This window comes from Somniosus microcephalus, chromosome 19 (assembly GCF_052327205.1).
Source record: "Somniosus microcephalus isolate GS21.2 chromosome 19, FLI_Smic_1.0, whole genome shotgun sequence".
NCBI classification, from domain to species: Eukaryota; Metazoa; Chordata; class Chondrichthyes; order Squaliformes; family Somniosidae; genus Somniosus; species Somniosus microcephalus.
This window is the reverse complement of record NC_141005.1, coordinates 58,454,016-58,476,675: the sequence shown is the minus strand read 5'-3', so window position 1 is coordinate 58,476,675 and position 22,660 is coordinate 58,454,016. Positions and strand designations below refer to the sequence as shown.

At 42.3% G+C, this 22,660-nt stretch overlaps 1 protein-coding gene across 4 annotated transcripts in view; it reads right to left on the bottom strand.

Annotated features, from left to right (window-relative positions):
* The window catches only part of mlec (malectin), a 72,272-nt gene that overhangs the window by 13,266 nt on the left and 36,346 nt on the right, over positions 1–22,660 (bottom strand). For all 4 annotated transcript variants that reach the window (XM_085961839.1, XM_085961840.1, XM_085961837.1 and 1 more), the window contains 2 exons: positions 15,443–15,622; positions 8,345–8,402 (listed from right to left, as the gene is read on the bottom strand). In XM_085961839.1, coding sequence (XP_085817965.1) covers positions 8,345–8,402; positions 15,443–15,622 — 238 coding nt within the window. The remainder of the gene's footprint in view (positions 1–8,344; positions 8,403–15,442; positions 15,623–22,660) is intronic.

Genomic DNA, 22,660 nt, shown 5'->3' with positions numbered 1-22,660 from the left:
AGATAGTGAGCGAGGCCCCAAACACCCCTTCCAGGTGAAACAGCGATTTACTTGTACTTCTTGCAATTTAGTATACTGTATTCGCTGCTCACGATGCAGTCTCCTCTACATTGGGGAGGCCAAATGTAGATTGGGCGAACACTTTGCGGAACACCTCCGTTCAGTCCGTAAGGGTGACCCCGAGCTTCCGGTCGCCTGTCACTTTAATTCTCCACTTCATTCCCACTCTGATCTCTCTGTCCTCCACCTCTTACATTGTTCCAATGAAGCTCGACGTAAGCTCAAGGAACAGCACCTCATCTTTCGATTAGGCACTTTACAGCCTTCTGGACTCATTGAGTTCAACAATTTCAGACTATAGCCCCTGTAGTGTCCGTGTGTAGATAAAGACACTGAAGACAGGAGTTGGTTCATAGGTATTTACTAAGCAAGTCTGGGGGGGGGGGGGTTTCTAAAGGATATACACAATACACAGGCTTATATAGCCCAAGTGGCAATTACCGGCATTACGCACACCTGGGGCTCTTTAAAGGCACATACACCACAATTCCTCCCCTTCTAGCTAACTAGTACATCATATTTTAAGTAATTATTAATTACATGTTATATGCAAAATAATATACATTGCTGTATTAATTAATTATAAGTTAGTCTCTCAGGAGGCTTCCTGACTCGGTCCGGATAACGCCTCGGGGGTGTAGTAGTTTCTGGTGGTGTAGTAGGTTCTTCTGGCATGGCTGATTCGGCTTGAAGGCCAGTGTCGGGTTCATCGGGCTCCAGTATCACCGGATCGGAGGTAGATATGGGTATCTCTACTTCATCGTTAGATGTATAGAGTGGTGGTGTAGGTTGTCCCTTTTCGGATGACTTGATGATTTGGTCAGCATGGCGCCTTATTATGCTGTCTCCGATGTCCACGGTATACATCAGTGGTCCTAATCGTGTGCAGATAGTTCCAGGCTGCCATTTCTCGGTACGGTAGTCCCGGGCCAAAACCGGTTGGCCTATCTGGAAGGCCCTAGTTGGCCTTTCATTCGTGCCCTAAAACTGCCGGTTCTCCACGTCCCTTCGGATGTTGGGCTTGACCAAATCCAGCCGGCATCTTAGGTTTCTATTGTAGAACATCATGGCGGGAGTTTGGTTAGTAACCATATGCGTTGCATTCCTATATGCAAATAAGAAGTTATCCACCTTGTGCTGAAGTTTTATGTCTTCATTACCCATGGCCTTGATGGCCTTCTTGAAGGTCTGGACAAACCTTTCAGCCAATCCATTGGTGGCGGGATGGTAAGGGGCGGACGTGTAGTGCTTTACCCCATTGTTCTTTAAGAACTTTCTGAATTCTTCGGACACAAATTGCGGTCCATTATCAGAACATATCTGCTCCGGCAGCCCATTCCTGGCAAATATGGTCCTTAATACTGTGATGGTTTTTTCCGTGGTGGTGGAGGACATCTTTATTACCTCCGGCCACTTGGAGTGTGCATCAACTGCGATTAAGAACATTGAGTCCATAAATGGACCAGCAAAGTCGATGTGCACCCTTTGCCAGGGAGATGAGGGCCACTCCCATGGATGTAGAGGGGCCTGTGGCGGAGCATTTTGGACCTTCTGGCATCCTAGGCAGCTCTTGGTCATGTCTTCGATGTCTACATCGATACCTGGCCACCATACAAACGCCCTAGCTAGGTTCTTCATTTTCACTCCACCCAGATGCCCCTCGTGAAGCTCCTTTAGCACTTTATCCTGGAGTTTGGGTGGAATCACCACTCTGGATCCACACATCAAGGTTCCTCGGCACACTGACAGCTGTTCTCTTCTTTGCGAGAATGCTGGCAACAGTGGTTCGCCATGTGCTGGCCATCCCTTCACTGTTAAATCGTAGACCCGTGAGAGAGTAGGGTCATTTCTTGTCTCCCTTTCAATGGCAGAATTTGTCACCGGTAGACATTCCACTATGGTAGAGTGGAATATCTCTACTGGGTCTACTGTAGGTGCCTCTTCTATCGTTGGCAACGGTAGGCGTGATAAACCGTCAGCATTCCCATGCTGTTTTGACCCTTTGTATTCAATGTTGTATTGGTGTGCCCCTAGAAAAAGGGACCACCTCTGTAGTCTTTGTGCCGTCATAATGGGGACACCTTTTTTAGGGTTGAATATGGAGATGAGGGGTTGATGGTCAGTCAGCAAGGTAAATTTTTGTCCGTGTAGGTAATGGTTGAATTTCTTCACACCCCATACCAGGCTGAGTGCTTCCCTGTCTATCTGGGCATAGTTACGCTCAGCTGAGTTCAATGAGCGTGACGCAAAAGCTATCGGCCGTTCCGAGCCATCAGGGAATCTATGGGACAATACCGCTCCTATGCCGTAAGGGGATGCATCGCACGCTAGTCTGATTGGTAGTGATGGGTTGTAATGAGCCAAAATTTTCTCGGATGTGATTAAGTCTTTACATTTATGGAAGGCACGTTTACAGTCTTCGTCCCATTTCCAAATCACTCCTGTCTGTAGAAGATCATTAAGAGGGTGTAGAATAGTTGATAAGTTCGGTAAAAATTTATGATAGTAATTTATTAATCCCAGGAATGACCTTAATTGTGAAACATTTTCAGGTGCTGGGGCTTTTATAACTGCTTCAATTTTTTCAGGTGACTTATGCAACCCTTCCTTATTAATTATGTGGCCACAATATGATATCTGATTTTGGAAAAATTCGCACTTGGGGCGATTTGCTCGTAGGCCCCGTTCTTTCAGCCTAGTGAGCACCTGCTCCAAATTGGCAAGGTGCTCGTTGTCGTTTTCTCCTGTTATAAGGATGTCGTCTAGGTAGCATTGAGTCCCCGGAATCCCTTGCAGGACTTGCTCCATAGCTCTTTGCCAGATAGCTGGAGCTGATGCTATTCCAAAAACCAGTCGATTGTACTGGTACAGGCCTTTGTGTGTGTTTATTGTGAGATACTTTTTAGAGGTCTCCTCAACCTCCATCTGTAGATATGCCTGTGCCAAGTCAATTTTTGTGAAACGTTTCCCTCCGGATAGTGAGGCGAAAATATCTTCTATCCTCGGAAGAGGATACTGTACCGTGTGAAGGTCCAGGTTTACAGTCACCTTAAAGTCTCCACAGATGCGAATTTTTTTCTGTTCCTCAGAGTTATTTTTCAATGTTTTTTTCATGACTGGAACGATGGGTGTTGCCCATTCGCTCCAATCTATTTTGGATAATACGCCTGCCTTTTCCAAATTCTTCAGCTCTGCCTCGACTGCCGGACGTATTGCGTATGGCACCGGTCTTGCCTTAAAAAATTTTGGAATTGCTGTATCTTCCACTTTTATTGAGGCGGTGATGCCTTTCAAGGTTCCTAGTTTCTCTTGAAACACTTCTTTGGCATTGGCCAAGATGTCTTTTAATCGTTCAGGTATGATGTCATTATTGTTTTTTTTCCTTACTGGTCACCGTCAGTGCCTGAATGGAGTGCCAGTCTAAACATATCTTCCTTATCCATTCACGTCCCAACAACGGTGGACCACCATCTTGTAGAATGTATAAATACAACTTTTGTATTTCTTTGCCGTTGTATACCACAGGCACCCTTATTTTTCCTTTGGGGTAGACTTTCTGCCCCGTATATGTTTTTAAGATAATGGATGTGTCTTTTAGAGGTATATGCGAAAATAGCCTCTCGTAATCTCGTCGATTTATTACGGTTAGAGCTGATCCTGTATCTAGCTCCATTTTAACTGGGGACCCTGCTATTGTGAGGGTAACCCAAATGGTTTGGTAATCCTCTTTGGCAAGTACATTATGTAATTTGAGACAGCTTAGTCTCTTGTTTCCGGAGTCACTATCTCTATTCTGGTCTTCGGAGCTATTGTCCGTCATCATTTGTACCTTCCTGTACTTTTCTTTATTGATTTTTTGTTTTCTGTCAGTGGATTTATTTTGTCCAGATTGGCATACCCGTGCAATGTGTCCAATCTTACCACATTGCCTGCATGCTTTGCCCTTGAACCAGCAGTCCCTCTGGTTATGGGTGGATCTGCCGCAGCGATAACATCTTCCGAACTCCTGTGTCATTTTATGGGTGCCGAAGTCCTGTGTCTCTTGTTGTATCTCTGCAGCTCCTTTTGCTGCTGCTTCGTATGATACAGCCATACTGAAAGCTTTGTCCAATGTTAAATCTTTTTCAGAAAGCAGTCTTTTTTATGTTCCTTCACTTAAGAGACCGCAAACAAATTTGTCTCGAAGATAGTCCTGCTCCGAATTGGCAGTACTTTGATAGCTTTCTTAATTCGGTTAGGTAATCAGCGTTACTTTCATTCTTGTGTTGATTTCTCTTGAAGAACTTGAATCGTTCCGCTATCAGCAGCAGTGTTGGGTTTAAATGCTCCTGCAGGGTATCAACAATTTCTTTAAAAGTCTTGTCCTTTGGTTTGGCTGGAGTGATTAAATTTCGTAACAGCCCGTATGTCTTCGCGCCCATTAAGTTCAGAAGTACTGAAGCTTTTTTTTCATCTGTTATTCCATTTGCAGTGCAATAAACCTCTACTCTTTCCACGTATGTGGTCCAATCTTCTATTTCGCCATCAAAAGCCTCAATATTACCAGATTTAGGCATTTCAGAAAAGATATGGCGCTTCCCGCGCTTTTTTTTTCTCTGTAGCAACGATATGGCGCTTCCCGCGCTTTCCCGCCGCTGCTACCGATAACAACGCTGTTTTACTGTGGTTTCAGTTTATTCACTGTTGGAGACTCGTTCCCAACGGAGGTCTAAACGCTGACCTGCTTGCCGCGCCGGCCGTCTCTCGAGTGCACCCTCCCAGTCCGTTATTGCTTGCCTCCGATTTCGCTGCCTGTCTCAGCTGTAGAGCCCGCCACTGGAGCTCCAGCCTGACGCCCAGGAAGGATTAGCGCAGTACCTGTCACCAGCTTGGCCAGCTGGTGAAACCACAGTTTCTCTTACTTCCTTGAGTCTTCTGGACGCTGGAGGAATCGATGTCCTTGAGGTGCTGCCGAATTGCAGGTAAGTCCGTTTCCACTTCGTCGCCACTGTAGTGTCCGTGTGTAGATAAAGACACTGAAGACAGGAGTTGGTTCATAGGTATTTACTAAGCAAGTCTGGGGGGGGGGGGGGTTTCTAAAGGATATACACAATACACAGGCTTATATAGCCCAAGTGGCAATTACCGGCATTACGCACACCTGGGGCTCTTAAAGGCACATACACCATAATTGCTCTTAAAGGCACATACACCACAACCCCTGCCCCCATTTTTCAGGCTGTATGATTTTGCCATCCCCATTTGCAACATTTTTTCTTTCCTGCCTCCTACCTTAGCACAGAATGTTCCTTCAATTCCTTCCCCCCAACCTCGCGCCTCTGCACCTGCTTAATATCGGTTACATCTCTAGCCTTTTCCAGTTCTGATGAAGGGTCCCAGACCTGAAACGTTAACTCTTTCTCTCGCCACGGATGCTGCCTGGCCTGCTGAGTGTTTCCAGCATTTTCTGTTCATATTTCAGATACAAAGTATTCCAGATTTCTTTCTCTTCCTCCTCTTCATTTTCCTAAATGTTTGTATGTGAGTTCTAATGGCTTTATGGAGTTAGAAAATGCTATAGGAAGGTTAAAAAAGGTCATTGTGATACCCATCTTTACCTCTTAAATTAAAGCACTTATTACACCATCCTTAGTTAATGCATAATTTTGGATACAAAAATGAACTTGACAGTCTGAATCATCACTGGCTCCGGAAGCTGTTAGTTACTGTGACTCTACCAGGCATCTTACCACAACACATCATTCTACTGGTTCCAAGTGACTTCTTCTACCAAAAGTCTACTGCATCTGAAACTACTCAATTAGTCAGTGGGAACTGTGCCAAATGCAGAATAGCTACACAGAGACACTGCCTGGAAGTGTGAATAATTATAATCTAACTGAATGGCAAAGGAGTCAACTAAATTTGTAAAGTACACAGTTTGAGACCCTTCAGCAAACTTCTGCTATGGTTATATTACAGAAGTGTTTGAAGTAGCAGTTCTGTAATACCCGGAGGGCATTATTTGCCCCATTTACACTGCGGGACAGATTTATAGCACTGGAGCAGCAGACAAGCTGCACACTGAGCACATGCAGTTTTTTGGAACGTCGCAATTCATGACTTAATTTCTGCCTGCCAGACTGGGGAGGGGCTACCAGTGATTATCTCCTGGTAGGTACAAATGACACTAGCTGGTTCCACCAATGTCATGCCTTTATACAGTCACTCCGCCACTGCTGGATTCAGAGACACTGGTGAAAATGAGCTCTTTACACGAGTACAAGTGTCTCTGGAGGTAGCAGTGCCTTACAGCTCTGCTGCTGTTGCTGAAGGAGGTAGCGTTGGCCCTGGCAATTCCACTTAAGGTAAAGGCACCAATGTGCTGGATAGCTTTTCCATTAGGGTTATGTGTGACATGCAAAGTCCACGCAATCACCTTTAAATCTCAGAAATATGAACACGGTCTTTTAACTTCTGTTTCAGTATCATAAATAATGGGAGACTCTTTAACAATTTCCTCTTCATTTGAAGTAAATCCTTAAGTTACACAATAGCAAACTGCTCTATGATCCAGTAAATGACCTTGTACAGTTCACAAAGCCATAGGAACACAAGCATGCGATAACCAAACAGATTATCTGCAAGATAAAAGTACATGCTTTGAAAGAACGATATATATGTGTGTATATAATATATAGCTTCTAGCCAATGAAGTACTTTTTGAAATGCAGTCACTGTTGTAATGTGGGAAACTCGGCAGCCAATTTCCACATAGTAAGGAATCACAGCAGATCATCAGTTTTAGGTGTTGATTGAAGGATAAATGTTGGCCAGGACAACAGAAGAACTCCCCTGCTCTTCTCCGAATAGTGCCATGTGATCTTTTACATCCACCCGAGAGGCTCCTCCAACAATCCAACACTTCCTCAGTACTGCACAAGTGCCAGTCCAGATTATGCGCTCATGTCTCTACAGTGGGACTTGAACCCACGGTCTTTTATCAGAAGCACGAGTGTTACCAACTGAGCAAAGTCTACAATCCAGAACTACTTGAGGTGCTCTTGGCCTACTTCCTAATTGCACGCCAGGCAGGAAATTTGCCTTTAGCAACGCAGGTCAGGGTCATGGTGTAGGTGATCTGGTATCCTGCAATGAAACTCATGGTATTTATTGCTCCTGCTTGGTGCCTAGCCACACAACAGCGAAGAGTGCATATCTACAGGCACTGGGTAAGGCTCAACTGATCGAATAGGAGGTGGACATGCACCAACTAGGCTTGCACATTGGGTAAGGTAGCAGAGGGCTGCTGGCATTTGTAGAACTGTACTATGGCAAGAGTTAGCACCTTCAGCTTAGGAGGGGAGTAAATTGGCAAGAAAATGCAATTTAAAAAGGAACAGACAACTGTCAAGGAGTGGAATGATGCAAATTCCCACCATTCTTATGCCCCACCCCCACTGGACACCTCGGGGCTTCGAGAAAGAGACAGATAGAACTTCTGCGGTCAGGAGTCAAAGCAAAATGCTGGGACAAAATAGAAGGAACTTTACCTTTCACATAATCCATGTTGGAGCTGGGGGTGGAAAAATGTTAATTCCCCAGCATGACACTCCTTAGATTTTTATATAAGAATTCTGTGGAAATTTGCCTGCACTTACAAACAAACACTTGAGTCTCACCATCAGATCCCCTTAAAAAAAATTATAAAGATCTGTTATCAACTTTAATATCCTTCGCTCCCCCCCCCCCTGTTGATTTTGTAGATTTTCTGTTTAAGCGGCAAGTGCTGATAGAAGAATTTATTGAGCCTGATAGTATGAGGGAACTGAAGCAACATCAGTGATACAGTCTTGCTTCAGCCATTTGCCTGCAGGTTTGTTAATTCAACCAAGATACAATTTAAGCAGAGGAAAGCTCCCTTAAAATAACTGCAATATGAATTATTCTTATACCGGTTGCTTCATTAAAGCACATATGCACCATTCCACACATCCCTTATGCTATTTTGTACTTCACTTTCATTCCCTGGAATCCAATGCAACAGACTTGGTTTATGCATCTACAGTGCAATCCAAGTAAACACATGTAAGCCAAGCAGCAAAATAAATGATCAATTCACATATTAAACATCCTGATTCAATTGCAACATTACACTAAATTAGTAATGCATTTCTCAGGGTATTTAACTGCATTCTAAATAAATTTAAATTTAGGAACATGTCAAATGTATTAGTAAAATCATCAACAGCAACCAGACTAGTCAAACAATTAGTTGTGGGGCTACTTTCAATATTTAACTTACCCTCCACTGTTCCCTTTACGATGCATATAGCACAGACTTTAGGGTTGTCATAGTAACCCTAGAATGTAAAACCAACAAAAAAAGTTAATTATTAGTATTTCAGTGTTTTCACCATACTCTGGTGGCTTTAATGTACAGTATATGCACAATTATAATAATACACCCAGTTTTCCTATTCAATACTAAACTATAATGGCTACAATCAAAGCACAATCAATGTGCATTAATTTGAATAATTTAAAGTGCAACATTTAAAAATATTTCCAAGGAAGGGGCACAAGGTTTGCTTTTGCAAGTTCCTTCATGTGAAAATGAGAGGCATACCATATATTAGGATCTGCGACACCACTGGAGGCTTCTCACCCTTGTTTTCAGAGCTCCACAGACCAAGCGGTGTTGCAGCAAGGCCTGGGAATACTGAAAGCAAAATCCTTGCTCTGCTGACTTCAGCAGTGAGCCAAGTGCTGAATTAGAATCTCAAACGAATATGTTATCCTCCCCAGAACAGTTATATTTTTCATTAAGACTTATTTTGAGCCATACAGACAAAGGTGGTCCTATTGTACTATCCCTATTCTATGTTAACATTGGTGATATCCAGAGGTGCAACAACTGGCTTCAGTCCTCTGGGTTATGGAGGGGGAATCACCCAAGGTTCCCGCTGCAGTAATCCATGCAGGAAGTGTATGCATGCGGACGTTGGAATTAGTGCAGGATCGGACTTGGTGATGATGCTCACCAAAATCAAAGAGTCAGTTAACACTCACCATCATGGCTCACGCATGAAGAATGGCAATGTGATTTGAGGTACCCGGAGGCACCCTGTGTGGGTAAACTGTACCTCAGCCAGGAGTTAACCCCATCAAGACACAAGACGAGGGGAGAAAACTGGCCAAAATGAGGACAAAAATTTCAACAGCAGAGCTGTAGTCAGGGGAGTCGATGTCCAGCACTCTGTCCCACATAGTTTTTCCACGGCAAGTGATGGCACACATGGGCAACAGCGAGAACAAACAAAAAAAAAATCTAGTTAGAAACAGCAGTTTAGACTTGGAAAAGAAACTCTTTGGGGTGAAGATCACAAATGCAATTTATTCACTATGGTACTATTTAAAATAATTATGAAGGCATTCCACAATCTGTGTGAACATTCAGACCATGCAATACAAAGGCTGCATTAAACACAATGGATCCACTCATACGATAATAGCTCAGCAACTAGCTCCTTGTTTTACTGAAATTAGCCATTTATTCAGTGTAGTATAAAGAGCTGTGGAAGTAAAAAGATGTTTAAACCTGAATTGTAATTAAACTTTAAGCACTGCCTGGCTGCTTGCTTGCTCGGAGTGATGTGCTTATTATAAAAAAAATCTATTTTAGAGAAAACATTGAGGAATGTGACAGAATGAGGAACGGAACTGTAATTGATTACTGTACACAGGCTAGCAGATGGTAAAGTACTAAATACAACATTTTGTTAAATAAGTTATATAGTTCATCCTTGTAAGTGCAATAAAATACTTCTTTCATTCTTACTACACAGCAGTCTGGTTATACAGCATCGACTATGCTTGTAACATACGGTCTTCATTATGGGCTGGTTTATCTTTATATTATCGGTAACACCATTCGTGTGAGGACTCACAAACGTGTAATGGCTCTTGTGAACACGTGTGTGTCTGTTAAGCTCAGAGTATTTCTGGCAGGGGGAAAACACAAGTAGGGGTATCCAATTTGTAGCTCTGGGAAGAAAGCGATGGATCTTTGTAGGGGTTATGGTGATCAGCACCATTTTAATAATGGCAAGTTATCTCATTATACAAATATTCTGTGTATTCAACATACTGTACTTCCACAAGCGTGAAAAGATTAACCAAGTTACAAACTGCAGGAGTAAACAGTTCAATATTATCACAAAACCATGAAATGTTGCTACATAGTCAATTATTTACAAGTTTAACCAGTTTATCTTTGGCCTTTAAAGTAAGCGATTTCTACAGTTAAGGAAGTCCCTTATAAAAAAGGTAAGAAACTAAAATTTGCAAAGCAAACAGGATGGCCAAGCTTGCTCCACAACCTCCCACGGTTGTTCTGATCATGATTGAGTGAATTTTTTTTAATTCGTTACTGGGGTGTGGGCGTTGCTGGCAAGGCCAGCATTTATTATCCGTCCCTAATTGCCCTCGAAAAGGTTTTTTTTTTACAACAATCCAGTAGTTACTTGGTCACCATTACTGATACTAGCTTCTTATTCCAGATCTATTTTAAACTTCCCAGCTGCCGTGGTGGGATTTGAACTCTTGTCTCTGGATCATTAGTCCAGGCCTCTGGATTACAAATCCAGTAACATAACCACTATGCTACCGTTCTTGCTGTAAACTGGATTCGTGGGCGTTAGGCAAGGTCCGTTATACATTCCTCTCTGGCGCAAAAACACAAAAAAGGAAAAGCGGCCCAACCATGGCTAACAAAAGAAATCAAGGATAGTATTAGATCCAAAGAGGGGTCATATAAAGTTGCCAGAAAAAATAGCAAGCCTGAGGATTGGGAGCAGTTTAGAGTTCAGCAAAAAAGGACCAAGAGATTGATTAAGAGGGGAAAATAGAGTATGAGAGTAAACTTGCAAGGAACATAAAAGCAGACTGTAAAAGCTTCTACACGTACGCAAAAAGAAAAAGATTAGTGAAGACAAATGTAGGTCCCTTACAGTCAGAAACAGGAGAATTTATAATGGGGAACAAGGAAATGGCAGAGCAATTAAACAAATACTTTGGTTCTGTCTTCACAGAAGAGGACACAAATAACTTCCCAGAAATGCTAGGGAACTAAGGGTCTAGTGAGAAGGAGGAATTAAAGGAAATTAGTATTAGTAAAAAAAGTGCTGGAGAAAATGTGACTGAAAACCGATAAATCCCCAGGGCCTGATAATCCGCATCCCAGATTACGAAGAGAGGTAGCCATGGAAATGGTGGATACATTGGTTGTCATCTTCCAAAATTCTATAGATTATGGAACAGTTCCTGCAGATTGGAGGGTGGCAAATGTAACCCCACTATTTAAAAAAGGAGAGAGAGAAAACAGGGAACTACAGACCGGTTAGCCTAACATCAGTAGTAGGGAAAATACTAGAGTCTATTATAAAGGATGTGATAACAGGACACTTAGAAAATATCAACGGGATTAGACAAAGTCAACATAGGACAATCCCCCCATCCGAGGAATCAGTCTGGTGAACCTTCGTTGCACTCCCTCTATGGCAAGTATATCCTTCCTTAGGTCAGGAGACCAAAACTGTACACAATACTCCAGGTGTGGTCTCACCGGGACCATGTATAATTATAGTAAGACGTCTTTACTCTTATACTCAAATACTTTTGTAATAAAGGCCAACATACCATTTGCTTTCCTAATTGCTTGCTGTATCTACATGTTAATTTTCAATATTAGTGTACAAGGACACCCAGGTCCCTCAGAACACCAACATCTCCCAATCTCTCACCATTTAAAACATACTCTGCTTTTCTATTTTTCCTACCAAAGTGAATAACTTCGCATTTCTCCACATTATATTCCATTTACCATGTTCTTGCCCACTCACTTAGCTTTTCTATATCCCCTTGAAGCCTCTTTGCATCCTCCTCACAACTTACATTCCCGCCCAGCTTTGTATCATCAGCAAACTTGGATATATTACATTTGGTCGACTCATTCAAATCATTGATAGCTGAGGCCCAAGCATCGATCCTTGCGGTACCCCACTAGTTACAGCCTGCCAACCCGAAAATAACCCGTTTATTCCTACTCTCTGTTTTCTGTCCGTTAGCCAATCCTCAATCCATGCCAACATATTACCCCCAATCCCATGAGCCCTCATTTTGTTTAATAACCTCTTATGTGGCACCTTATCGAATGCCTTCTGAAAATCCAAATACACCAGATCCACTGGTTCCCCTTCATCTATTCTGCTAGTTACAACCTCAAAAAACGAACAGATTCGTCAACACGATTTCCCTTTCATAAATCTGTGCTGACTCTGCCCAATCCTATTATTATTTTTCAAGTGCCCTGTTACAACGTCCTTAATAATAGATTCTAGCATTTTCCCTACTATTGATGTCAGGCTAACTGGTCTGTAGTTCCCCATTTTCTCTCTCCCTCCTTTCTTAAATAGTGGGGTTACATTTGCTACCTTCCAATCCACGGGAACCGTTTTAGAATCTATGGAATTTTGGAAAATGACAACCAATGCATCCACTATCTCTATAGCCACCTCTTTCAAAACCCTAGGATGTAGGCCATCAGGTCATGGGGATTTATTGGTTTTCAGTCCATTAATTTCTTCAGTACTATTTTTTTTTACTAATACTAATTTCTTTCAGTTCCTCATTCTCGCTAGACCTTTGGTTCTCCACTATTTCCAGGAAGTTTTCTGTGTCTTCTTCCGTGAAGACAGACAAAGTATTTGTTTAATTTCTCTGCCATTTCTTTATTCCCCATTATAATTTCTCCTGTCTCAGCCTGTAAGGGACCCACATTTATTTTCGTGAATCTTTTCCTTTTTACATACCTATAGAAGCTTTTACAATCTGTTTTTATGACTCTCGCTAGTTTACTCTCATATTAGATTTTCCCTTTATCAATTTCTCGGTCCTCCTTTGCTGAAATCTAAAATTCACCCAGTCCTCAGGCTTATTGCTCTTTTTGTCAACATTATAAGCCTCCTTCTTTGATCTAATACTATCTTTAACTTCTCTTGTTAGCCATAGTTGGACCACTTTTCCTGTGGGGTTTTTGTGCCTTAAAGGAATGTATTTTGTTGTAAATTATGTATTAATTCTTTAAATGCTTGCCATTGCTTCTCTACCGTCATACCTTTTAGTGCAGTTTCCCAATCTACCTTAGCCAACTCGCCCCTCATACCTGCGTAGCTTGCTTTGTTTAGATTTAAGGCCCTAGTTTCGGATTTAACTAAATGACTTTCAAACTCAATATAAAATTCTATCATATTATGGTCACTCTTCCCTAAAGACCCCTTTACTACAAGGTTATGAATTAGCCCTTTCTTGTTGCACAATACCAGATCTAAAATAGCCTGTCCCCTAGTTGGTTCCTCAACATACTGATCTAGAAAACTCTTCTATACATTCCATGAATTCATCCTCCACACTATTCCTGCAAATTTGGTTTGCCCAGTCTATATGTAGATCAAAGTCCCCCATGATTATGTATTACCCTTGTTATATGCGCTTCCAATTTCCTGATTTATACTCTGCCCTACATTACAACTACTGTTTGGGGGTCTATAAACAACTCCTACCAATGTTTTCTGCCCCTTGCTGTTTCTTAGCTCCACCCAAACTGATTCTACTTCTTGATTTTCAGAGTTAACAATCCTTTCTACTGTCTTTATCCCATCCTTTATCATCAGGGCTACCCCTCCTCCTTTTCCATTTTGCCTCTCTCTTCTAAAAGTTGCATATCTCTTCTAAATGTTAAGTATCCTGTAATATTTAGTTCCCAACCATGGCCACATTGCAACCACATCTCCATAATGGCTATTCGATCAAACCTATTAATTTCTATCTGCACTATTAATTCATCTATTTTATTGCGAATGCTTCGTGTATTCAGATATAGCGCCTTTAGCTTTGACCTTTTCTATTTTTTCCTGATGTCACCTTAGTCACCGATGCCTTATTACCTTTGTCACTCTCTGTCCCTTCCTGACCCACGCTGCTTATTTTGACCCAAAACTCTACTCTGCTCTGGAGCCGTGACATTTTTCTTGCTGCTTTTAAATTTACTCTTTCCTGAATCCTCCCAACCCCCTTCATTAGTTTAAATGCCCTGGCTACTGCCCCAATTATTCGGTTTGCCAGGACACTGGTCCCAGCCCGTTTTAAGTGGAGCCCGTCCCAACGGAACAGCTACCTCTTTCCCCAGTACTGGTGCCAGTGCCCCATGCACTGAAACCCCTTCCTCCTACACCACTCTTTGAGACACGTATTTAAACCTCTAATCTGTTTGTCCCTATGCCAATTTGCACGTGGCTCAGGTAACAATCCAGAGATTATTACCTTTGAGGTTCTGCTTTTTAATTTGGATCCTAGCTCCTCAAACTCCCTCAGTAGAACCTCATTCCTAGTTCTACCTATGTCGTTGGTTCCTACGTGGACCAAGACAACTCGATCCTCCCCCTCCCAGTTCTCCTCCAGCAATGTTGACAAACGGGTTTGAGAGAAGTGGGTAGGACTGCATCAGTGACACCAATTTACCAATGTACTTCCTAACAAATCGAGCAACTCTAGAACTGCAGATCAATTCTGCAATGTACTGTTGCGTAGATACATATCCAAAGCGCTGGCCAGTCACACAACAAACTTACTGGGCTGGTAAAGCTGTGGGTCACCTAACAAGTGCAGCAATATCATTAAAACAGATAATAGCATAGCGTTGGAACCAGGTTACTTTGTCACGTCATGTCAAAATGAAGGACATTAGTTCTGGGGAATAGAAAGCTTTGCTTAACACGAATTCAGTGTCAGCATCAAGCACTCTCAGCTCAGGTATAGCGGTTAAATGCAGAGTAAAGCTTCCCCATCCCAACCAAATAATGTGCCTCAGCCCCAACCTCACAATAGCACCTCTACAGCAGGGGTGTCCAAGTGCAACTGTTGGGTCAAATGCAGCCCCCAGCTCTGAAAATATGCCCTGTGAAATCCAGGCAAAGCAGGCCTATTTGCTGGTTTGAATTTTGGGGCCTGTAGGTTTGGAAAGGGCTGTTCTTAATGTTGTTCTCATTGATGTTCTGTCCTAAAACAAAACGCCAAGATCTGCGAGTATCAGCCACTTGAGGTAAACAAAAATGAATCAAAACGTCGATTTATATGCAGCCCCACAGGCTCTATATTACACACCTAAGCAACCCACAAAGACAAAAACCTTCTTGAACAGCAGCAATCTTCAAAATAGTGTTGTATTAAATGTTAATTTTTTTTTAAATTAAGATTGGTGAGCCCAAGTCACCAGAAATCATTTGGTTTAGACTTCTGAAAAAAAAATTGTTCACAATTAAGTAACGTTAAAAGGTTTCCTTACTTTGACAAATTCTACTAGTAGTTTCCCATTAAATGTAGACACTTCTCCTTGAACGCTGAGTTTTCCTTTTCTAACACTGAAAGACACCAATTCATCGTGTGCTGTGCTGTGTCCCACTTTTTCAAATATGTCCAGATCTTTCACTACTACGTGCTGCCCATTTAGTCTCACATCAAAGACCTAGAGGGAAGAAAGCAAATCACAAAAGAATCAACACAGGTTTATCCTGAAGGCCCAGTTACCATATTGACACAGGTACAGTCATGCCAGAATAGAAAGATTAACCCACAAACAGGCCACACCCCAAGTTAAAACGATAATCTTCGCTTTTAAAAAAGAATGCAGCTTCTATGGTAGATAGATTACAACTTTCAGATAAACTCTTTTCATCACTCATTAATGGCAATACAACACTCTTATTCATAGAGACAGCTTTAAACCACAAACTACACACCCAATGAACGCTCCCACAATGGCAGGATTGTAAACTTCTGAAGCATTGCTGAATTTAAGCCCATAGTTCTTTGTAGGGAAGTAGATGAAAGGGTGTACATGGAGGATACATCAGTGCTACATGATTCTAGGCCAGTTCCTCAAATGTTCTTTGTCACAGGAACTGCTGATGATCAAGACTTAGCTAGTCAAGAATTGCTCAACATTGAACAGATAAGGGAATTTAAATGAAAATGCAAATTGTTACCAATAGCACCGTCAGCAACCCTGAGCTATACTTATGGCTGTGAATGCGCACCCGCGCGCACAGCGCGCTGTGAATGCGCACCCGCGCGCACAGCGCGCTGTGAATGCGCACCCGCGCGCACAGCGCGCTGTGAATGCGCACCCGCGCGCACAGCGCGCTGTGAATGCGCACCCGCGCGCACAGCGCGCTGTGAATGCGCACCCGCGCGCACAGCGCTCTGTGGATCAAGGTTGCCCGTCATTTTTTTTGGGCTGCACGGCCCATTCAAGAGTCCACGTATGGGCGTGGTTTTAAATTTAAAAGCCGGCTCACCAGCTGTGTGGGACCCTGGAGCGCTGCGTGGCCGCACAGCTTAAAGGGAACCTTGCTGTGAATGCGTACTTACATGCATGTGCAGAGCTGCGTGCCAGTATCCAAATGTTGGTTACAGTTTTAACATTAGCACAGAGGTGAAGAGACAAGAGACTTATGCTAAGAAGTTAAAAATATGAGGTTGAGAACTTCCTAAAGTTTGCTTTGCACTGGATGCAGTTACAGCACAGTGGAGGGTTACTCTGTCGAGGTGATCTGACACTGCTTCTTCAAAATGAGATATGCCATGAGTTTGGCCTTGGCCTCTCCCAAGTTATACTAGTGTTATGTATTGCTGATGGAACCTGTAGTGTAACTGCGCCATAACACTGCCTACCACCAGAAAATGTAACACAGAAACTGGGAAACCTTGAAACACTGCTGCAGTTAAATGGGAGTTTCTTTAGATTATACGCACACACACACAAAGTTATCTATAAAATTATATTTATTCACAATATTGTTTCATGTCTGGACAATAGATGCATCCTCAACAGTATAATTTTTTTCAAAAAATATTTTACTTGCAAATTTGATCATGTCAAAGTCAAATCTCCTCCTTATCAAGTTCTCTCTGCTTAGTAGACCTGTTAATCTGGTCTCCAATTTATCACCATCACTAAATGGCTTTACCACTAGTCAAAGGTTTAACCATCTTCCAGAGTGTTTTGACCATTCTTTATCCCTGCTGGCATCAACATATTTCTTACTAGAATCTTGGCATCAACATAGATCGCTTACTAGAACCTTAACAATCACCCCTATCTCATCCTTAAAATACCAGACCTCAGAGGCCTTGAATCTCTGAAGTTTGTGTCAGGGCACCAGTAGGAACACAATTGTCCTCAAAGTCCTTGAACTAGTGAGAAGGAACAATTAGCAAAGTTCTTGTTCCTAGATCCTTGCTGGAAAGTGTGTATGTGAATGTAGGGAGAGTTCAGGATTAGGATTGGCCATGGTAGAAACCCATTGTTAATAGCCTGCTGACATTTATTGTCATGGTTCACACATGCAGAATAGTCACTTGGGTGAAGTCCCGGAGAACTGCTGGTGCCTGTGGAGCCATAACCCAACAAGAGCCAGCCCCTTCAGGAAAGAACATTTAAAAGGAGAAGGGGGGGGCGGGCGGGGGCGGACAGAGGAGGGAAAATGGATTTCCCACGATGGCTCAGCAGGTAAATGCACCTTGTGGTGGAACGGAAAGTTTCAGGTTCAATCCCTGGTTTGTGCCAAGTTAGCTGATCTCACCCTGCACATCAGTGTGGGTATTATAAATGGCCGCAGTGCTCTTAGAACAGTGAGAGAAAATCAACCATGGTTCCCACTTATGAACGCTACAGTGACACCCCACTGGAAAATGCATGTGTGGATATAGGTTGAGACTAGGAGCAGCTGCGCGGTCTCCCACAGTTGAAAAGTCTGCCAACACTCAATGGCAAGGCTCATATATGAACACTGAATAAGGTACTGGAGGACCACTGGCACCCACAAAACTGCACCCCACCATGGAGGACTAACTTCAGGAAAGGAGGGGGAGAGAAGAGCTAAAAAACCTCGGTACAGGAATCCATTTTTATTAAAAACCAGTTTGTCCTGATTGTGAATGAAAATCAGGAATGTCAAAACAACTGCTGTTGCACAATGTCCCTCTGTAAATGTTTAGTACAAAGGAAAAAATAGGTTGTTATTCTATTAAAGGTGCTAGTGTTCAGGTGACCAATGAAAATTGTGTGATATGGAAGTTTTAAAGATAATCGCCCCCACCGCCCCCCCCCCACCCCACATAGAGGGGAATCGCTAAGGACAATCAACAATCAGAGGGCTGAGCAGTAACACTGCAGGCTTTTTTTCAGGTAATTGTTAATCAATCTGCAAACATCTCTGCTCCCAGAACAGCAATGTTGAAAAAAACAGGAGCACCTGAAAGAACAGATCTGGTAACGAGTCTTTGCTCAAGTATTAAAACCCTGTTTTCAATATTTATCCTCTATATGGTGTTCCCCCTCGGAGAAAAATCACATTATACACCAATGATAAATGCTTTCTACAACATTCATGTGTAAAGATCTGATTAGTCAAAAAGAATTTGTAATTTGTTCAGGCAGGTACAATTGGGAATGATAAAATTCCTAAGTAAATGAGATATGCAATGCCACGAACACTGGACATAGATTTATTGAAAGCATTTTCTGTGGGCATAGATTAGTCCACAGTGCGCTGGTGACAATACAAGTTATCGCTCCACAATCTGTGACGTGCTCGTAACGAGTTGAATTTTGATTCGAACAATACAATAATCAATCCTACTATTGCACGGAGTAGTGATCTGTTACTGATGTGGTTTCACTTTGGAGAATGACCTACATCAGTCTTATAGTGGCTACTGAGGGATTTGAAGCAAGCATACTAACCTGGGGAATCTTGGGACACATTCTACCAGATTTATACATTTGCTTTGACATACAATGTGCCTCTACTGATTTCCTCTTTTGCACCCTTACCCAGTTTCTCATCTCCTGAAAGCATTAACTCACTGCTGTACAGATCCATGGCTGTCAGGCATGCTGTGCTAACTCACCCAGGCAGTCATTGTTCATATGAGATTCTCAAGAGTTAGTATGGATAGACCATTTTGGAGGCATTACATCCTAGCGTTATCTGTCCACACAGCTTAATTTCTAGCAGGGGTCCCTGGATGGTGATCAGGAGCAGCAACCCTCCTCAATTTGCACATGTCAATTTAACAAAAATTTTTAACTGCCTCTACATAACGCATAGATTCTCTTAAATAGTTATCTTGGGACCGGAAACTCGTAATTTGTCTATTTGCAGCAAATTAAAGAAAGACTTGCATTTATATAGCACCTTTCACAACCACCTGACGTCCCAAAGCGCTTTACAGCCAATGAAGTACTTTTGAAGTGTAGTCACTGTGTAATGTAGGAAATGCGGCAGCCAATTTGCACACAGCAAGGTCCCACAAATAGCAAGGTGATAATGACAAGATAATCTGTTTCTGTTATGTTGATTGAGGGATAAATATTGGCCAGGACACCGGACATAACTCCTCTGTTTGTCTTCAAAATAGTGCCATGGGATCTTTTCCGTCCACCTGAGAGAGCAGATGGGGCCTCGGTTTAACGCCTCAACTGAAAGACGGCACCGCCGACAGTGCAGCACTCCCTCAGCACTGCACTGGAGTGTAAGCCTAGATTTTTGTACTCAAGTCTCTGGAGAGGGACTTGAACCCACAACCATCTGAAAAATCAGAAAACTAAAGACATATTGCAGTTTACAAATTTGACAAACAATAGATTCTGTTCTCCCAAACACATGGATCGCTCATATTTGTGAGGCACAAGGGTAACCATGCAGGGAAAAAAAATTTCACAATACAGTTTACGAAATTATTATACGTTTGGTAATACCGCCATTAGAACTAACTACCTGAGAAACTATAGCAAGAAATCTGCTGGATTCAGGCTCTCCAGAACACTTGGTGGGTTGTATCGAAGTATCCAGCTACATAAAGTGGCCATTGGAACTTCTGACATTCCAATCTGTTTTAATGTATAGACTCATGGAAGTTTGGAAGTTCACTCAGGATTGTAGGAGCAGTATTTGGAGCTCTAAAGTGAATGCTTTCTTCTGGTAATTATAACAGATATTATTAAAAGAGCCCACCACATTTACAGTAAAACATGGCTGCAGGGTGACAATGCCTGGGAATTAAACATACCAGGTTATTTAACAATCAGGAAGGACAGGCAGGAAGGAAGGGGAGGTGGGGTGGCTGTGTTAATAAAGGAAGGAATCACTGTAATACAGAGAAATGATATTGGGTCAAAAGATCAGGATAATGAAACAGTTTGGGTGGAGGTAAGGAATAATAAAGGGGAAAAAAACACTAGTGGGCGTAGTCTATAAGCCTCCGAACAGTGGCAACTCTGTTGGACGAAGTATCAATCAGGAAATAGTTGAGGCTTGTAATAAGGGAACATCTATAATTATGGGGGATTTTAACTATCATATTAATTGGACAAATCAAATTGGGCAGGGCTGCCTTGAGGATGAGTTCATTGAGTGTATTAGGGATGGGTTTCTTGAGCAGTATGTAACTGAACCGACCAGGGGGCAAGCAACCTTAGATCTGGTCCTGTGTAACGAGACGGGATTAATTAAAAATGTCCTAGTAAAGGATCCCCTTGGAATGAGTGACCATAACATGGTTGAATTCCATATTCAATTAGAGGGTGAGAAGGTTGGATCTCAAACAAGCGTGCTAAGCTTGAATAAAGGAGACTATGAAGGTATGAGAGCGGAATTGAGTAGAGTGGATTGGGAAAATAGATTAAAGGGTAAGACGATACATGATCAGTGGTATACATTTAAGGAGTTATTTTACAACTTCCAAAAAATATATATTCCACTGAGAAGAAAAGGGTGTAAAAGAAAAGACAGCCATCCGTGGCTAAGTAAAGAAATTAAGGATAGTATTCGACTAAAAACAAGGGCATATAAGGTAGCCAAATCTAGTGGGAGGATAGAGGATTGGGAAAACTTTAAAAGACAGCAAAAAATAACAAAAAGATTGATTAAGAAAGGGAAGATAGATTATGAAAGTAAATTAGCAAAAAATATAAAAACAGATAGTAAGAGTTTTTATAGTTATATAAAAAGAAAAAGGGTGGCTAAAGTAAATGTTGGTCCCTTAGAGGATGAGACCGGGAAATTAATGGTGGGAAATATGGAGATGGCAAAAACACTGAATGAATATTTTATATCAGTCTTTACAGTAGAAGACACTAAGAATATCCCAACACTGGACAAACAGGGGGCTAAAGGGGGGGGGGGGGGGGGGAGGAGCTAAACACGATCAAAATCACTAAGGAAGTGGTACTCGGTAAAATAATGGGACTCAAGGCGGATAAATCACCTGGACCTGATGGCTTACATCCTAGGGTCTTGAGGGAAGTGGCGGTAGGGATTGTGGATGCATTGGTAATAATTTTCCAAAACTCCCTGGACTCGGCAATGGTCCCGGCAGACTGGAAAACTGCTAATGTAACACCCTTATTTAAAAAGGGCAGTAGACAGAAGGCTGGAAACTATAGACCGGTTAGCCTAACATCTGTTAGGTAAAATTTTGGAGTCCATTATTAAGGAGACAGTAACAGGACATTTGGATAATCATAATTTAATAGGGCAAAGTCAGCATGGTTTTATGAAGGGGAAGTCATGTTTGACAAATTTGCTGGAGTTCTTTGAGGAAGTAACATATAGGGTGGATAAAGGGGAACCAGTGGACGTAGTGTATTTAGACTTCCAAAAGGCATTTGACAAGGTGCCACACAAAAGATTATTGCTTAAGATAAAAAATCACGGGATTGGGGGTAATATTCTGGCATGGATAGAGGATTGGCTATCTAACAGAAGGCAGAGAGTTGGGATAAATGGTTCATTCTCAGACTGGCAATCAGTAACTAGTAGTGTTCCGCAGGGGTCAGTGATGGGTCCCCAACTCTTTACAATCTATATTAACGATTTGGAGGAGGGGACCGAGTATAACATATCAAAGTTTGCAGATGATACTAAGATGGGAGGGAAAGTAGTGAGTGAGGAGGACATAAAAAACCTGCAAGGGGACATCGACAGGCTAAGTAAGTGGGCAGAGATTTGGCAGATGGAATACAATACTGGAAAGTGTGAGGTTATGCACTTTGGCAGGAAAAATCGTAGAGCAAGTTATTATCTTAATGGCAAGAAACTGGAAAGTACTGAAGTACAAAGGGATCTGGGGGTCCTGGTGCACGAAACTCAAAAGGTTAGTATGCAGGTGCAGCAAGTGATTAAGAAGGCCAATGGAATGTTGGCTTTCATTGCTAGGGGGATAGAATATAAAAATAGGGAGGTATTGCTTCAGTTGTACAAGGTATTGGCGAGACCGCACCTGGAATACTGCGTACAGTTTTGGTGTCCATACTTAAGAAAGGACATACTTGCTCTCGAGTCAGTACAAAGAAGGTTCACTCGGTTAATCCCGGGGATGAGGGGATGGACATATGAGGAGAGGTTGAGTAGATTGGGACTCTACTCATTGGAGTTCAGAAGAATGAGAGGCGATCTTATTGAAACATATAAGATTGTGAAGGGGTTGGATGCGGGGA